Source organism: Macaca mulatta, chromosome 11 (assembly GCF_049350105.2).
Source record: "Macaca mulatta isolate MMU2019108-1 chromosome 11, T2T-MMU8v2.0, whole genome shotgun sequence".
NCBI classification, from domain to species: Eukaryota; Metazoa; Chordata; class Mammalia; order Primates; family Cercopithecidae; genus Macaca; species Macaca mulatta.
The window spans coordinates 139,068,779-139,085,928 of NC_133416.1; the positions used below are offsets into that span (position 1 = coordinate 139,068,779).

The following is a 17,150-nucleotide window of genomic DNA, read 5'->3' on the forward strand; positions in this document are numbered from 1 at the left end:
ACTCACCTGACGGCTGCCCGATAAAACGAACATTAAAATTGCACTTTGCACTGAATACAGCAGCACCTATTGTGGCGGCGCATCTGAATGCGAAAATTAACGCCAAAATATTTCCTAGCGGCTAAAAGAGCTTTGAGCCATGACGAATCTGCCTGTCCGCTCGCCGGAAATGCGGGCCCTCCTGCCGGAAGCTGCCCCTCCACCATTTTGTGGCCCGCTATGGCGGCGGTGTTGAGGTTGGGTCCGGGATGCGGGGCATTTGACTGAAGGGGTAGGCCAAGTGGAGGTATCAGGGACGTCGCGCGGCACAGAAGAGGACCAGCCTGGACGCCGGGGACGCTGTCATGTACGGCGCGGGCGGGGGCCGCGCCAAACCCGAGAGGAAAAGTGGCGCGAAGGAGGAGGCCGGGCCAGGCGGTGCCGGCGGTGGGGGCAGCCGAGTGGAGCTCTTGGTTTTCGGCTATGCCTGCAAGCTGTTCCGGGACGACGAGCGGGCCCTGGCTCAGGAACAGGGACAGCACCTCATCCCCTGGATGGGGGACCACAAGATCCTCATCGACAGGTCGGTTCCTCCCCCCACCCGTCGATCCTCCCCTTCCCTCACCCGCTTGATCTCGTCTGATGTTGACTTGACTGCAAGGACTGCAGAGGGTTTTCTGGAGCCAGCGGGGATCTGGGGGACACCCCCTCCCCTGTCCCCACCTCCTGCTGGTGTTCTGGTGGGGAGGGGGACGGTGAAACCTGCCCTAAGGCGCTGGCTGGAATTGCGTGCCGCGTCCGTCTCCGGAGGGATCGTCTTTGGTCCCGCAGCCCCCTTGACCCCTCACCCTGTCGCTGGGCTGCAGTTGGCGATTCCGCGCGGTGAAAGCTGCCAGTGCCCAGGGTCTGCTTCTGAGCGCACCTGGGCCTGCCGCCCGGCGATGCCATGGGGTCGCGCGCTGCTTTTCTACTCGCCGCGCTCCCACTGCTCGGTGTACTGGGAGGGTAGCCTGGGAGGCGTGCCTTTATTCTTCCGAACCGCCGCTCACTGAGACCGTGGCTAGAAGTCTCTTTTGGACCCTGTGAGTTAGCCTTAACCTGTTACGACCCCAGCGCCCTCAGTGGAGCGCCGGTACTTTAACGGCATGACGTTTGACTTCCTGGTGATAATCCGACGAGTTCGACAGATTGAGGTAGTGAGCGAAGTTGCCTGTCAGTTGGCGGCCAGTTGACTTCGTGCGGACCCTGGCCTTGCCCTTGGAAGAGATAGTGTTCTTAGGGCTGGTTTCACTGTCTCTTAAAACCGAAGGGTGGAGCTGGGATATAGATGTGTTGTTTCTTTTCAAATCAAACCTGCTTTAGGTCGTCACTCGAGGGTGTCTAGCCATTATGGGCAGTGGGGGCCTGGGATTAGGGATTTCTAAAGGCGTTTGATTTGAAAAGGATAACGTTACATGATGTAGGTGGTTTGCTCCCCTCTTCCCATTTTTTCAGTCCCTCTTCCCCTCGTCTCTGGGTTTTGGGGTTGTTGTGGGGTGGTATTTTTTCTTTTTTGCCTGTTCGGCTACTTCTGGGGCCCGGACTGAAAAGCTAACCATGACCAACCATTAAACTGTGGAATAGTCTCTCCACGTGAAGAAAGCCCATCGTTTGAGACCATTAAAACTGGATTCTTCAAAGCCCTGGATCATGACCGTAGGGATGACCTCTGAGCTGGCCAGAATGGACACATTTATGACCAAATAGGCCTTTTTCCATCCCTGACGTTTCCACTTGGAATTAGAGCTAGAAAACAAGAACTGGTGAAGGGAGGGCTGCGGAATCAGATCATGCCTGGATCTGATGGCTCCGTGCTCCGCTCAAGCCTGCTGTGCCTTCACACCATGGTTTATATTGAATGTGTCACCTGAGTTATCAGGCTTGCTTTTCCAAAGTGTCACTTGTGATATTTATCATTAAAGTTTGGTAAGCAATGAAGTCTGAGCTCTTTGTACAGTTTTCCTATCATTCTGTACATGATTTGAGTTAGGTCTTCCAAAACTGGTGGGGAGCAAACGCCGCACATGTACATGTATAGTATTTTTAATAATAATCTACATTTGTAAGTTAAGGAGGTTTACATCAAAGTCCAATTAATTTTGAAATTTAATAAAATGCAGTAACTTGACTACCCTGGAATTTTGGGCCTTTTTCTTGTAAATGTCTTTTTTGGTCTACATTAATATTTTTGGTTCCCATTACAAAAGTCAGCATTTAAAAAATAAGCAGACTTTTGTTTGTTTCTCTGTTTGTTTTTGAAACCCTAAATCTGAGTGTTTTAAGTAAAGTTCACTAACTCACTCATTTATTATCTGACAGTTTTACACGTTGACAGCATCCTCATTGGATCGTTTATGTTAAAAGCATAGCAGAAAGTGCTCCCATTGTTTGGCTAAATTACTGATTGGTCCATGCAAGAGAAACATGGAAGTGTCTTCATGTATGTTACTTCCTGCGGGTATAAAGTTCAGAAGGAAATATTGATACCGTATCTTCTAATAGTTTTGCTCTGTTGCCAGTGAACCTCCTTAAACTGCATGTATATGTCACTGTTCCGATGTATGTGTGTCTCTCTATCACATAACCCAGCACTTATTTCCTCAGCCAAGTGGCTAGGGGGCGAGCCTAGCCAAGATTTTACCTCCAATGGACGCAAGTTTCTTTGGTGAAGATCTCTCCTGAGAGTTCGGGACTAGCAGAAAGAAGCGAGGAAATTTCGACCGTTTGGTTCTTACGGATAGGTATTTATGTATTTGGTTTGTGTGAATGTAAGCTATGATATTTAACTTTTCAGAAAAAAATAATAATTTTTTGCAAGTGGCATTGAATGGTTGACCAAACCATAATGGTAAGAACTGCCAGTGAAGTGGATACCATTTTTCCTAATAATGGATTGTTTGCCTTTAGTTATAAATGTTATCTTACTGTGGAAAGGAATTTAGACTTTGTTAAGATAACTTGAGTTTAAAAGTAGGTGAGATATGACTATCCAAATTAAATGTAAACCTGGGAAGAGTTTTTATACTTGTTTTAATATTTTTATTTATTTTAATCGGTAAGTATGTGTGTATATATATATATAAAAAACACACACACACGCCAGTCTAGACGTTAATTTCCTTTTATTGACCAGTTTGTTCACATTACAGATATGATGGACGTGGTCACCTGCATGACCTTTCTGAGTACGATGCTGAGTATTCCACGTGGAACAGAGATTATCAGCTGTCTGAAGAGGAGGCGCGAATAGAGGCCCTGTGTGATGAAGAGAGGTATTTAGCCTTGCATACGGACTTGCTTGAGGAGGAGGCAAGGCAAGGTACTGCTCAAGACAAACTTACTTCAGCAACAAACTTTTTAAAATTTTTAAGTATTTAAAAATTTACTCCCATTCATTTTTTTATACTCACTCTTTCTGATATTATCTTGACAGTACCCAGTGGATTGGAAAAACAGGAGTCTTTGCGTTCTGAGAGGACCTCAGGATAGTTTATAAATAGAGCCACAAAGAATTTTCCCAGCTTTTGAGGGCAGACTGGGATTTGAAAAAAACAAAAACCAAACTCTTTAACTGTTCTTCTTTAACAGTATCGTATAAATAAAATTGATGTTCTTGTCTTTGCCGTAACAATCTTTAATACAGTTCTTAATCCCAAGATTTTCTCAGCAGGAAGAAATTTTCCACAAAAGACGTGTATTCAGCTGTCTGTGGGTAAACATGTACTGACAAAAGTACATATTGATAGATATAAAGTGTGAATTTTAAAAACTATTTTACCTCAAAAGGAGGTTGAAAAAAGTATGTTGTATGCTTTACTGATAGCTACAACTTTAGAAATAAAAGTTTTTCTCAGTAATTTTCTATTTTTGTTGATAAAATTCTCATTTTTATTCAAGAGGAAGAATACAAGCGATTGAGTGAAGCACTAGCAGAGGATGGGAGCTACAATGCCGTGGGGTTCACTTACGGTAGCGACTATTATGACCCGTCAGAGCCGACGGAGGAGGAGGAGCCTTCGAAACAGAGAGGTGAGCGGGAACTGCCTGGACTGCTGGTGTGGGGCTACCTGTGTACACACAGGCTGCATGCACCATGGTCAAGTCTGCAGAACACATCTCTGGACTCATGATAACACCACTGTGACCACAGGGGAAAACGGGAGGAAGTGGTATTCCTGCTTTTGGTAAAACAAAGTTAAAAACTAGAACAGGAATGATTAGTGGAGGTGGAAAGTGGATGCATTGGATCATTTATTTCTCATTGATTCGGGTAACAGAATTACTCGCTCCAGATTATTTGTTTCTAGATTGTTAACGTGTTCATTAATATCCTCAGGGATTCATTCTTGAGGCAGTGAAAGAATAGGTGTGAGCTGGGATACATTAACCTCACCGCCCTCTCACCAATCTGCTTCTCCATATCCCTGCACAACTGAGACAGTGACACATGCCCAGTGGAAGGACACAGTGAGTGAGTTACTACTCCCCAGAGAACAACACAGCTCTCTGGTAGCCTTGGTGCCACCTAGGGCATATGCTTATCACAGTACTTTAAATTAAAGATTTGGAATTTATGCTTTTCTGGATTAACATGGAAAACTTTGGATATAAAAAATAGTGCTGCTGAAAAACCTGGGCTCATGTGGTGTAGACACAAATATCCTTAATCACTTCAGTAAGCGTTGAGAGCTCCACTACCACAGCACTGCATCATGGTCAGTCATTAGTTACCAATAATGGTAACATGAACCTGACACATTAAAGACGGATCACTATATTCAGGATGTTCTGTTTAAAAAGAAGGAGAATGTTAACTTAGAAACTGACTCAAATGTTTAGTAAAGTGGAATTACATCAAATGGAGATTCAGTTTTAGAGCTAATTTAATCTGTTATTCGGAACTTCATTGGTTTCTCCTTCAGTAACACTTTTTTGTTATCTTTTTAAATTTTTTTATTATAAAATACACAATAATTTTTAAAAAGAGATGGGGTCTCACTGTGTTGCCCAAGCTAGTCTCAAACTCCTGAGCTCAAGTGATCCTACTGCCTTCGCCTCCAAAGCACTGGGATTACAGGCGTGAGCCACCACGTCCAGCGAAGTAACACATCTTTTAACAAGTGTGAAGCAATTACAGCATTTTAGTATTAAAGCAAAATGATGTCTGCCACTCCGTGCTGTGACTGCACCAGGGTTCTACCCGTCGGCACTCTCCAAGGGCTGCGGTCGTAATGGAATGATAGAATGTGGGGCAAACGCACACAGGCTTTCCTTTTGCCCTGCCTTTAGTCCTGCTCCTTACTTCGTGGGCACAAGAATTACTGTTGCACAGCTCTATTTTATGAGCTTTTAGAGAAACTTTCAAGTGTAATTGTAATTATACCAAGTTAAAGGCTAGTTAAGGTACTTAAGACTTTTTGCATTAACTTTCAAACCTACCCATCCCTCAGAAGTTACAATGCACTGGAAATGTTCTATCAGGTCTAAAAAGTAAACACCCATTTATTTATCCAGCATAAGCCCTCCTTCCTAGGGTTCTGGATAGTTGTGATTTTGTTGTCTTATCTCTAAGCGACACACATGAGTTCGACTTTCTATCTGTGGTGTTTTTATCAGAAGGAAAGAATAGATACTATAACCACTTCACAAATAAAGAGTTGAAATACAGTCAGCTTATCGGGTCCACATCTGTGGATTCAACCAACCACAGATCTAAAATATTGGAAAGAAAATAACAGAGTTTTACTGGAACACAGCAGTGCTCATTTGTTTACATATTGTCTGTTGCCACTTTCGCACTTCAACAGCAGAGTTGAAGAAATGAAACAGACCATATGGCCCACAAAACCAAAAATATTTATTGATACTGTCTGGCATTTTATAGAGTTTGTCAGCCCCGGTTCTCACTGGTGGACCGTTGTCTCAGTGTAATTATTGGGCTAAATGGTGTTCAGTTTGTTACAATTACTGAATTTTGAGAACTTCAGCATGACTTAGTTTATCTTCTGAGTATTAGTTTGCTTTCCCCTTAAGATAAAATTCTCTTTAGTATTTTACAGTGTTACTTCTTTTCTTTCTGTAATCATGTTCTCAGAACATTACCTTATATGCTGATTAATTTCCTTAATGGAAATTGGGCCCACAGAAAACTTAGAGCTTGACGTTTTATGTTTAACTTGCATTAATATAAGTGAAACACCTAACACACACACACACACACGTGCATATTGTGATAGAATCCAATACCACTAACAGCCACATTGAGTGTCACATTCTGTTAAAATAATTTTTTTTTCCTGAGCCGTCAATATGTCTACCTATGTCTTGATTTTCAAAATTACTCTATTGTATTGTTTGTTAGTATTTTAAAGCCTTGTGATACTAGCCAAAAGCAGTTGATGGTGCCTCCATCTCTGCCATCTTTACTATTTTCAGTCAAGTTTCTTTTTTTTTTTTTTTTTTTTTTTTTTGAGACGGAGTCTCGCTCTGTCACCCAGGCTGGAGTACAGTGGCCGGATCTCAGCTCACTGCAAGCTCCGCCTCCCGGGTTTACGCCATTCTCCTGCCTCAGCCTCCCGAGTAGCTGGGACTACAGGCGCCCGCCACCACGCCCGGCTAATTTTTTGTATTTTTTTAGTAGAGACGGGGTTTCACCGTGTTAGCCTGGATGGTCTTGATCTCCTGACCTCGTGATCCGCCCGTCTCGGCCTCCCAAAGTGCTGGGATTACAGGCTTGAGCCACCGCGCCCGGCCTTCAGTCAAGTTTCTATCCTTTAGATGTTCATAATTTTTCATCATTATTCTATATCCATTTTTTTCCTCTTTTTTAGGGGAATAATGGGGCGGGGACAGGCCCTCACTGCTATATATCTATTTTTTAAACAAAAGATTATTTGAATTTATTTAAATCTGAGTTTTTATTGCAATGGTTGGTTTTTATTTTATGCTACTAAAGCTGGGTTTTTTTGTAAATAAAGGTATATATAAGAATAGAACAAATCTATTTAACCCATCCATCCCAAAAGGCTATTTCAATTAAAATGCCTTTATTTTTGTGAATAACTTAACATTAAGGAAAGGCTTTTTGCCTAGACAATGTTTTAATCGTTTTTTTCATTTTAGGAAAATATAGTAAAAGTTGTATTTTAAAATTTATTTTATTTTATTTTTTTGAGTCAGAGTCTCGCTCTGTCACCCAGGCTGGAGTGCAGTGGTGCGATCTCAGCTCACTGCAACCTCTGCCTCCTGAGTTCAAGCAATTCTTATGCCTTAGCCTCCCGAATAGCTGGAATTGCTGGCGCCTGCCACCACACCTGGCTAAGTTTTCTATTTTTAGTAGAGACAGGGTTTCACCATGTTGGCCAGACTGGTCTCAAACTCCTGACCTCAAGTGATCCACCTGTCTCGGCCTCCCCAAGTTCTGGGATTACAGGCATGAGCCATCGTGCCCAGCCTTACTTATTTTTTTTAAGGCAGTCTACCTTGGAATATAAAAAGTTGCATTTTTAAACACACACTCCTGCCTCATTCCCAAAGAGATTTTGAGAAAGAGGAAACATCTGCTGCTTGGCATTTTACCAATAGAAAATCGCTGCAGACCAGTGTTTCTGGTATTTTCTAATCTTACTGTGTCGTTTGGTTACTGAAGCTGAATGACAGGATTACTAATTACAGAGAGCTTTTTAAAAAGCAGTAGTAAATCTCTGCCCTCTCATTCATCTCTGATTGATTGATTGATCGATTGATTGAATTTTGAGACAGAGTCTCACTCTGTGGCCCAGGCTGGAGTGCAGTGGTACAGTCTCAGCTCACTGCAACCTCTGCCTCCTGGGTTCAAGCAGTTCTTCTGCCTCAGCCTCCCAAGTAGCTGGGATTACAGGTGTGTGCCACCATGCCGGGCTAATTTTTTGTATTTTTAGTAGAGACAGGGTTTCACCATGTTGGCCAGCCTGGTTTTGAACTCCTGACCTCAGGTGATCTACCTGTCTCGGCCTCCCAGAGTGCTGGGATTACAGGTGTAAGCCACTGCACCCAGCTTTGTCTCTGATTTTTGAAAGAACAGGGGACTCAAACAGAAATGGATGGGACAGTGTTAAATAACTGTAACTTAATAGGGATTGTAATCAACTTGTATCTGATCAGACTAGAATACCCAAGTTTTTATATACCAGGAAACCTGCTTAAAATTCCTCCTTGGTTTCACAGAATGAGGCTTGACAGGAGATCTTTGCAAATTATTGATTGCTTCAAGAGCCTTTACTGTGTATGAAAGAAACATTTATTTTCATGAAGATTTAAGGTTTGCTTCTTTAATGTCATCTGTTTTTAAATAAGAACCTCAATAGATCATTGAAATCCTTAAAAAAGTTAGCTTTTTAAAGTTTGCTGTGGTATTTTTGTACATTTCAGTGTGTCTTTTTAAACTGGTAATCATCTGAGTTTTTGAGATGTACTTAGGTACCTTAGAATACAGAAAGATAATGTGTAGTACCTTGTCTACCACGTAGTAGGCAAATACTTGTTAAGTGAATGGTTAATGAATAAACAGAAATGGAAAAATAATTGATTATTTGTGAAAGAGGTAATTTGCTTGGGTGGAGGAATCTTGACAGTTATACCCAGGTAGTTTACAATTCAAAGATGAAAATCATTTATCTAGGAATTGATTACCTTGTGTTGTGTCATGCTGTCAGGAATCCACAGAAATAGTTGGAGAAAAATCTTAGCGATACCAATGAAATACTTACCTACATACCTGAAAGAGATGCGGAGGGGAAAAGGAACATGGACTGAGCATCTGCTAAGTGCGGAAGATTATGGTAGAGATGTTCAGGTGGGCTATCTCACCTGAGCCCCACTTGGCCCTGGGAGTAGATGCGATGACTTCACAGCCTGTGACAAAACAGAGAACAGCAGAATCCTGGGGCTAACAAGTGGCAGGGCAGGAGTTTAACTACAGTTACCCTTGAACAACACAGGTTTGAACTGCATAGGTCCGCTTATATGAGGATTTTTTTCAGCCATACAGGGATCAGATTGAGGGATGTGAGACCCGCATATATGGAGGGTCAGCTTCTTTGTATATGTGGGTTCAAATGGACCAAAAGCGGAATTCGCGCACATGTGGATTTTGGTGTCCGCAGGGGTCCTAGAACCCTGTGTATACCAAGGGAATGCCGTGCAGTCTGACCCTAGACACACTCCTGCTGCTGCACCACACCTCCCTGCCGCAACCGCCCCTGCCACCCCCCGCCCCGCCTCATTGGGAATTTTGTAAAGTGAGTTTCACTTGCGTTGTAGGTAGAAGAGAAAGCTGAAACTGGCTTCTAGAAGTAAAACAGAAGGTAAAGAAGCAGGAACAGCCAGTCACATGCTTCCGTCTTGCTGCAGGTGCCTTCCTCCCTGCATTGTTCTGAATTTTTAAATTTTCTTTTTATGCAGAAAAAAATGAGGCTGAAAATTTAGAGGAAAATGAAGAGCCCTTCGTTGCCCCCTTAGGATTGAGCGTCCCATCTGACGTGGAGCTGGTATGTGTCCTTCATGAGCACTAGTTGTCGTCATTATGATTTATCATGATTCAGTCCTGCTTGTGGGAAAGCTCAATGATGATTACAGCTGCTTTTTAGGCATGTAATGCTTTAAAATGGTTTGTGAGTTAATGGGTAAAAAGATCACACCCTACTTATTTTCCTCAAAGGAAAAGGGAAGACTTATAGCAAAATTTGAACTAGACTGGAGCATTAGGGACTTGAGGACTTGGGTGTGTTTCAGCGGCCATATAGTTGAATCCCCAAGTCAGAATCAGTGGTGAGTGGGCTGTTAACCACACATAGATGCAAAAGCACTCTTGCTCAGGACAGCATTGATTTCAGTAACGTTGCTTTGTTCTGGCTTTTTAAAGTGTGATTTTTGGGGGCACTTCACGTTACATTTTCTTGGCAGTTTTCTGTGTTGTGATTAGGTCCCTGTGGCATCTCCAGGCCCAGGCCGCCCTTCCACTGATGAAGGGGAATTCTACCCTGGTTTTCCTCATCTGAGGGCTTTGTAGCTGGTTACTGTCTGTTCAGCATTGACCTTTCCTGCTATTTCAGTTATGTCACATTAAATTAAGTTATAACAGGTGTTAAAGCCCACACCAGGATTTTTCCTTTTTTTCTGAATGTTCATTGAGGGAGTTCCACATTCTAGTCACGTGCTAAGCTGCTTTTTGCATATTAATCTTATTTAATGCTAACAGTCCTATAAGTGAGCTGCTGTTTACTCTCCCTCTTGTGCCGATGAAGAAACTGAGACTTAGGAACGTCAAGAATTTGGCTATTAAATGGCAACTGGGAACCGTGGTCTTAACTATGATGCCATCTTCAGTCACCGTGCTTTATGGGGTTTTTATATGTTTACTAGGGAAGTTGAAAATCTTTCTGCTGCGTGTGTATACTTGGGAAGGAATCTTAAGTGTTTGTGCCTAGCAGGAAGTTTTTTCTTGGACATTTTTGTAACTGGACTGCAAGTGGCATAGACGCAGGCATTCTCGATTCTTTTTGTGTCCCACATCCTGAATCACCTGCACAGTAGATGCCGGGAAAGCTCAGCACAGAAAGAGCATCTCTCACCTCCCACTGCGATCACTTGCTGCCAGTCTCATTGAGTTCAGCGTGAATTTGATGGTTCTTACCCTTCATTATGTGATGAAGGGCAATATAAAAATAGCCCTTTTAATTCGTGCCTCCAACACTTTCCTTCTCTTCTCTTATTCATTTACATATCCTCTCTCTCTCTTTTATTCTTGCAAATATGGGTAAAATAACTTTTTGGATTTTGCCTAGTGTAATTACTACTTGTATTGGTAGTAATTTCTCGCATGGCTATAAAAAAATACCTGAGACTGGGTAATTTATAAAGAAGAGGGTTAATTGGCTCACGGTTCTGCAGACTGTACAGGAAGCCGGGCAGCATCTGCTTCTGGGGAGGCCTCAGGAAGCTTTAACTCATGGCGGAAGGTGAGGAGGGAGCAGGCATGTCTTAGCATGTCCAGAGCAGGAGGGAGACAGGGAGGTGCTACATGCTTTCAAATGACCAGATCTCACAACAGCTCATTCACTGTCTATCACGGGAGCAGCACTGAGGAGATGGTGCGAAACTACTCATGAAGGATCCACCCCATGATCCATTCATCTCCCACCAGGCCCCACCTCCAACATTGGGGATGACAATTCAACAGGAGATTTGGGTGGGGACACAGATCCAAACTATATTACTACATCTGTTTGTTTCTCCATTTCTAGTATTGATGATTTTGCTATAGTTAAAGCTAAAATTACCCAAAGATTTGATATCCTGAGACTTGTATTAATATATTTTCCATGTATTAGTATATGTCGTATTTCTGTTTGTTCTGAAATATGTTTATTATGCATGACACATTAACATGAAGCTTTAAAAATCAGTTACTCCATTTTTATTAAATGCTAAGTGCTGCATCTAATATTTAATGCTAAAAAGTTTATGTGAAGTTGACTATATGGAATTTTGTTTTTAGTGTTAAAGATTTTTTAAATTTTATTCAAATTTAAATATAGAGGTACAATAGAATTTTGTTGCCTTAATTCCTATTAAAATATTTAATAGCTTTGTGTTCTCAGCCAAACTAAGCATCACTAAGCTCTTGGTAGTCTGCCAGATCAAACATACTTGTCACTCATTGGAGAACAAAGTAAGTCTTAGTGTGTAGCAACTTGCTATCTTATCATTAGAGTTTCTTCTAATATTATAAAAGGTCTCTTGAATGTTGTTTTGACTGTGTGGAAACTGAGGGCTTGATTGAGTCTCTCATTTGCGTCTTTCATTTACTTTGTGGTAGTGTCAGTATTTCATTCTCATAATTATTATGATTTTTTGGCAGTAATTCATTGTGTAAATTATACACTGTGGTGTCCATGTTAGTGGAGAAAATGTAGAAAACAGAAGTGTCTGAATTATAAGGTGTTTTGGTGACTAGGCCTCAGGATTGTTGAATTGTGGTTAAGTAGACTATTGCTGCCTCAGGGGCAGGACATGGTTTGACTCAATGACGAGGTTGGAGTGATTGGGAAAAACAGCAGGTACTTTAGGAGGTTCTTGGTTTTTGAACTAACTTGGTTTAGAACCTAATGATGACAGGATCCTTGAGGCTTTTGGATGAAAAGTAAGAAGTAGTTAGAAATTACAGCACCCCAGGCTGGGAACAGTGGCTCATACCTGTAATCCCAGCCCTTTGGGAGGCTAAGATGGGAGGATCACTTGAGGCCAGGAGTTCGAGACTAGCCTGGGCAACATAGTGAGATCCCGTCTCTATAAACAAGTAAAAATAACAGGCCAGTGTGGTGGCGCATGCCTGTAGTCCCAGACCTGTTAGGGCATGGTTCCAAGGGAAATGTGCTTGCTCCAACACATGTTATGGACAGAAGAAAAGCAGGGAAGGATTCGATAGTTGCTGTTATGTGCAACGTTTACTCCATTAATGAATAATAACATAGAACCAGCCTTTATGGAGCACTTACTGTGTACCAGACACTGTACTAAGTGCTTCTTTAGGCGTATCTCTCAGTGAATACTCAAAGTAACTCTACAGGCCGGGTGCAGTGGCTCATGTCTGTGATCCCAGCACTTTGGGAGGCTAAAGTGGGAGAATCGCTTGAGCCCAGGAGTTCAAGGCCAGTCTGGGCAACATGGTGAAACTCCGCCTCTACAAAAAATAAAAAAAATTAGTCAGGCATGGTGGTACATGCCTGTAGTCCCAGCTACTCAGGAGGCCGAGGTGGGAAGATGGTTTGAGCCCTGGAGGTGGAGGTTATAGTGAGCCGATATGGTACTGCTGCACTCCAGCCTAGACAACAGAGCCAGATCCTGTCTCAAAAAAATAAAAATACAAAAATAACTCTATGAAGCAGATACAGTTGTTTCCAGATGTTAAGGTTTAGAAAGTTAAGAGTAACTGCCCTAAGTTAGATATGTTAGAGTAAGGCCTGGGGTTCCAGCCAAGGGACCGACTGCAGAGCGCTGAACCACTGAAGTTAAGCTTTATCAAATCTGTGCAGATTAGAGTGTGATTTCATCATAATTTAGGTACTATATTGTCACGGAAGGTGGGTGGGGAGGGAAAAATGTTGATTCATTCTTGAACTGCTGTGGAGTGATTGGCCTTTTGCTCAGATTCGTAAGGACTCTTGACGTCTGATGAGCAGTAACTCTTGGTCCCCAGTGTGTCCTCCAGCTGTTTTCTCCCCACGCTCTGTCTTGTAAGTGATTGTGCGACTCTGTGCAGAACTTAGGTGTAGAGTGATACATGTTCCTCTATTCCTTATGGCTTCAGAATTTTAAAGCTTATGTTGGAAGACTTTTCCCACTCGCAAGAGTTTGAAAATATTTTCCTATATTTACTGCTAGTACTTCTGTATTTGTTTTTGTTTTTTGTTTTGTTTTTGTTTTTGTTTTGAGATGGAGTCTTGCTGTGTTGCCCAGGCTGCAGGGCGATGGCGCAATCTCGGCTCACTGCAAGCTCCACCTCCCGGGTTCATGCCATTCTCCTGCCTCAGCCTCCCGAGTAGCTGGGACTACAGGCGCCGCCACCACGCCTGGCTAATTTTTTGTGTTTTTAGTAGAGACAGGGTTTCACCATGTTAGCCAGGATGGTCTCCATCTCCTGACCTCATGATCCACCCGTCTCGGCCTCCCAAAGTGCTGGGATTACAGGTGTGAGCCACCGGGCCTGGCCGTACTTCTGTATTTGTATTTTTGCCTTTGAATTTTGGCTCAATCTGATACTTATTTAGGGCTCTGGGCAAAGCAGGTATTTGATTTTTTTTCTCCCCTAATCCTGTGAGGAGAGGGCTGGCCCTGCTGCCCCTGGGGTTCCTTGCTAATTTCCCTGTCTTCATGTCATGCCACCTCCTTCCTGGTTCCCCGATGGGTCTGAGCTCAACCTTTTTCCAAAGCTCTTAGGAAACCATACATTTGTGTGGGTTTTCTGACCCGTAGATACCTGTCTCCCGTTTCCCATGCCTCCCCTGGAGTTTAAATTCACATTAATGGAATTTCCAGGGAGGGGGAGAGGACGTGTTAGACCCTTTCCGGAGCTCTGTCAGCTTCCTTAAACAGAAGCCTTCCCCACTGGATTTAAATTCGAAAAACAGTTTCCTTTTCTCAGGCCATTGTAACATGCATATTTATATGTTGACTGTATTTTTTAAATCTCATTGTGTAGTAGGAATGATCATGATATTCTTAAATGGAAAATGATTTACCTAAAGTCTGCATAATAAAGAAAGTAAAGAATGGCTTTTTCCAAACCAGGTACTTTTTAATCTCATTCAGGGTTGGTAGCCAACCTTGAAATATGTTCATAAGATGTTTTGTTTTTTTGTAAAAACCTACACGTTGCTTTTTAACCATGGTAGTAGTAATATTATATAACAAATAGGCCGACTTTTAAGAAATTTTAGATCAACAGGTTGATTTGGTCAATAAAGAAAGCCTCAACTGGGAACATCATATTTTCCTTTAAGGGTGGTTGTTATGAAGTGATCATTAATTATTGATGTGTTTATGGAATATTTTGTTTTAACAATCAATAACCAAAGCTACTGAAAATCCAAGTCATGATCCATATGCACACAATGGGCCTTTAACATGGAATTTAAATTATTTGGGGATTAATGAATAACTTTAATTGTAGACATTTATCCTTTTTAAGTATGAAGGATGTTATTAGTTCAAAAATTAAATTAGAGAACTAAGCCATTTATATTTTATGAAGGATGAAGCCCTGAATTCTTAACCATCCATTTTTAATGAGAATAATTGCCAGTTTTATTTGCAAGTAATTTCCTAGTGTTAATCTCTTTGTTGATATGAAAAGTATTTTAGACGTGTGGCTTTCAGCCTTTAGTCTAACAAGATCCTTTTGGGGGCAGGAAATGCTAAGAGCGTGAGGGTCGGGTCGTCAAAGTGACTCCTTAGCAGCACATGAAAGGATGAGGGAGGGCTTTGATGCTGGGAAGAAACTCACCTGGAGTGTCTGGAGTGTCCCGTCTGCTCTGGCCAGACAACACCTAGGTGGTCTTCAGCTTGGGATACTGCTTCTAAGTGGGAATGGCAGTGAGCCAGGAACTGTGCAGAGGCTGAGGAGAAGGGGTCAGGAGCAGAAGACAAGACATGGTGTATGTGCTCTTGTGGCTTTTGTTGGGTGTCGAGAGGGCTGTTTTTTAAGAGGGAGCCTCCAAGCTGTGAGAACGAGTCCCCGCTAAGAAAAAGGAAAGAGCGGTGATTCTGATTACTGAGAACCATGGGATGTGTATCCTCTCCCTAGAAAAATGTTCGTATGTAAAATTTGCATACACAAAGGATTCACAAACCCCCTGAATTCCATCATAGAACCAAACTTAAAGACCCTTGATATATAGAAAAATGTTGACTTGGTGCAAAAAGAGGTTGCCTCCCATGGATCTGTACCACCGTGGAGTGGCCTGCCTCAGCTGGCGAGTTTTCTCCCCTGCAAAATCCTGACGAGATTTGGAGATGAGGAGTCTGAACAGCCTTGGCTCTTCCAGCTTCAAGTCTCGTATCTCTTAAAATTGACAGTAAAGCTAGAGTCATTTCTTTGTTTTAATGAAATCATGTGGCCGGTGGACAAGAGCACAGATGGGTAATGTGAATATGTGTGTTTTCCCGTAGCCACCAACTGCTAAAATGCACGCCATCATCGAGCGCACGGCCAGCTTCGTGTGCAGGCAGGGAGCGCAGTTTGAGATCATGCTGAAGGCCAAGCAGGCCCGGAACTCCCAGTTCGACTTCCTGCGCTTCGACCACTACCTCAACCCCTACTATAAGTTCATCCAGAAAGCCATGAAAGAGGGACGCTACACCATCCTGGCGGAAAACAAAAGTGACGAGAAAAAAAGTAGGTCCCACTGCATCTGTTCCATCCAGACTTTGGGCCTGTGTTGTGGGGGTGGCAGGCAGGGGGTGGTTCTGGGAAAAGTTTGAAGATGTACATTCTTACAGATGCATGGTTGAAAGCCAGACTTGAATTTCTAGAATGTGTCTGAAATCCTGCAGCTAAGGCGTGATCATTATCCCTGCTGGTGCACCTTTATTAAATCCTTGGTTAATATTTTATAGATAAATGAAATATAATTAAATATTGATGCTATCAGAACATAATCATCTGGGTGGGAAATTTTTGCCCTCATTTTACCCACTTAACGTTTCAGAGAGAAAACAGTTATACCCTCTCTTGGATTATTCATGTACCATAGTGTTCAGGGCTGTATAGCTCTATACATGGCCACAAAAGTGAAAATTTTACTTGGATTATCTATTTTAAGCTATTATTTTTATAACAGTGTTTCTCTTTTAGAGTTCTTACTGCAAAAGCCAGTTAGCTGTATTTTGAATAAAGATGGTATTTTGACAAGTCTGTTCATATATGTGTGTATATATATACACACACACACACATATCTTCCATTGAATTTTTTTTTTTTTTTAAATTAGAGACAGAGTCTCACTCTTGCCCAGGTTGGAGTGCAGTGGCATGAGCGCGATCTTTGCTCACTACAACCTCTGCCTCCTGGGTTCAAGCAATTCTCATGCCTCAGCCTCCCGAGTAGCTGGGATAGTGGGCACGTGCCACTACGGCCAGCTAATTTTTGTATTTTTAGTGGAGACAGGGTTTCACCATGTTGGCCAGGCTGGTCTCGAACTCCTGACCTCAGGTGATCTGTCCGCCTCAGCCTCCCAAAGTGCTGGGATTATAGGCGTGAGCCACTGTGCCTGGCCCTTCCACTGAATTTTGTTCTCTTCAGCTAAAATAAGTTTCAAATCAGTTGTGTAAATCTTAATGCAGATCTCATCTTCAGGTTTGTTGTAGTTGTTTATTTCTGTTTGTTATTTTACTTTTCATAAATTAGTACAATTTTTGCCCTTTTTTAAAAAAGAAAAAAAAAGAAAGAAAAAAGCATACAGAGCCCCAGACCAGCTGGTGTTCAGTGTTGGCAGGAGTCACCAAATGGCCAAAGGTTGCAGTCCTTTCTAGCTGGCCTTCGTCTGAGCAACTTGGGTGACTCTAGGGAAAAATTACTAATAGTGTTTTTTGGA

The 17,150-nt window shown here is 42.4% G+C and overlaps 1 protein-coding gene across 4 annotated transcripts in view; it reads left to right on the plus strand.

Moving 5' to 3' along the window:
- Nucleotides 1–209: 209 nt before the first annotated feature.
- SFSWAP (splicing factor SWAP) overlaps nt 210–17,150 on the plus strand; it is a 93,467-nt gene continuing 76,526 nt past the window's right edge. For 2 of the 4 annotated variants that reach the window (XM_001105117.5, XM_015109713.3), the window contains exons 1-5: nt 210–562; nt 3,168–3,337; nt 3,916–4,047; nt 9,460–9,545; nt 15,727–15,952. In XM_001105117.5, the coding sequence (XP_001105117.1) occupies nt 345–562; nt 3,168–3,337; nt 3,916–4,047; nt 9,460–9,545; nt 15,727–15,952 (832 nt within the window). In that variant the 5' untranslated portion in view covers nt 210–344. Of the gene's footprint in view, nt 563–2,622; nt 2,760–3,167; nt 3,338–3,915; nt 4,048–9,459; nt 9,546–15,726; nt 15,953–17,150 lie in introns of all 4 variants that reach the window. The other 2 variants (XM_077955849.1, XM_015109714.3) reach the window with 2 other exon arrangements.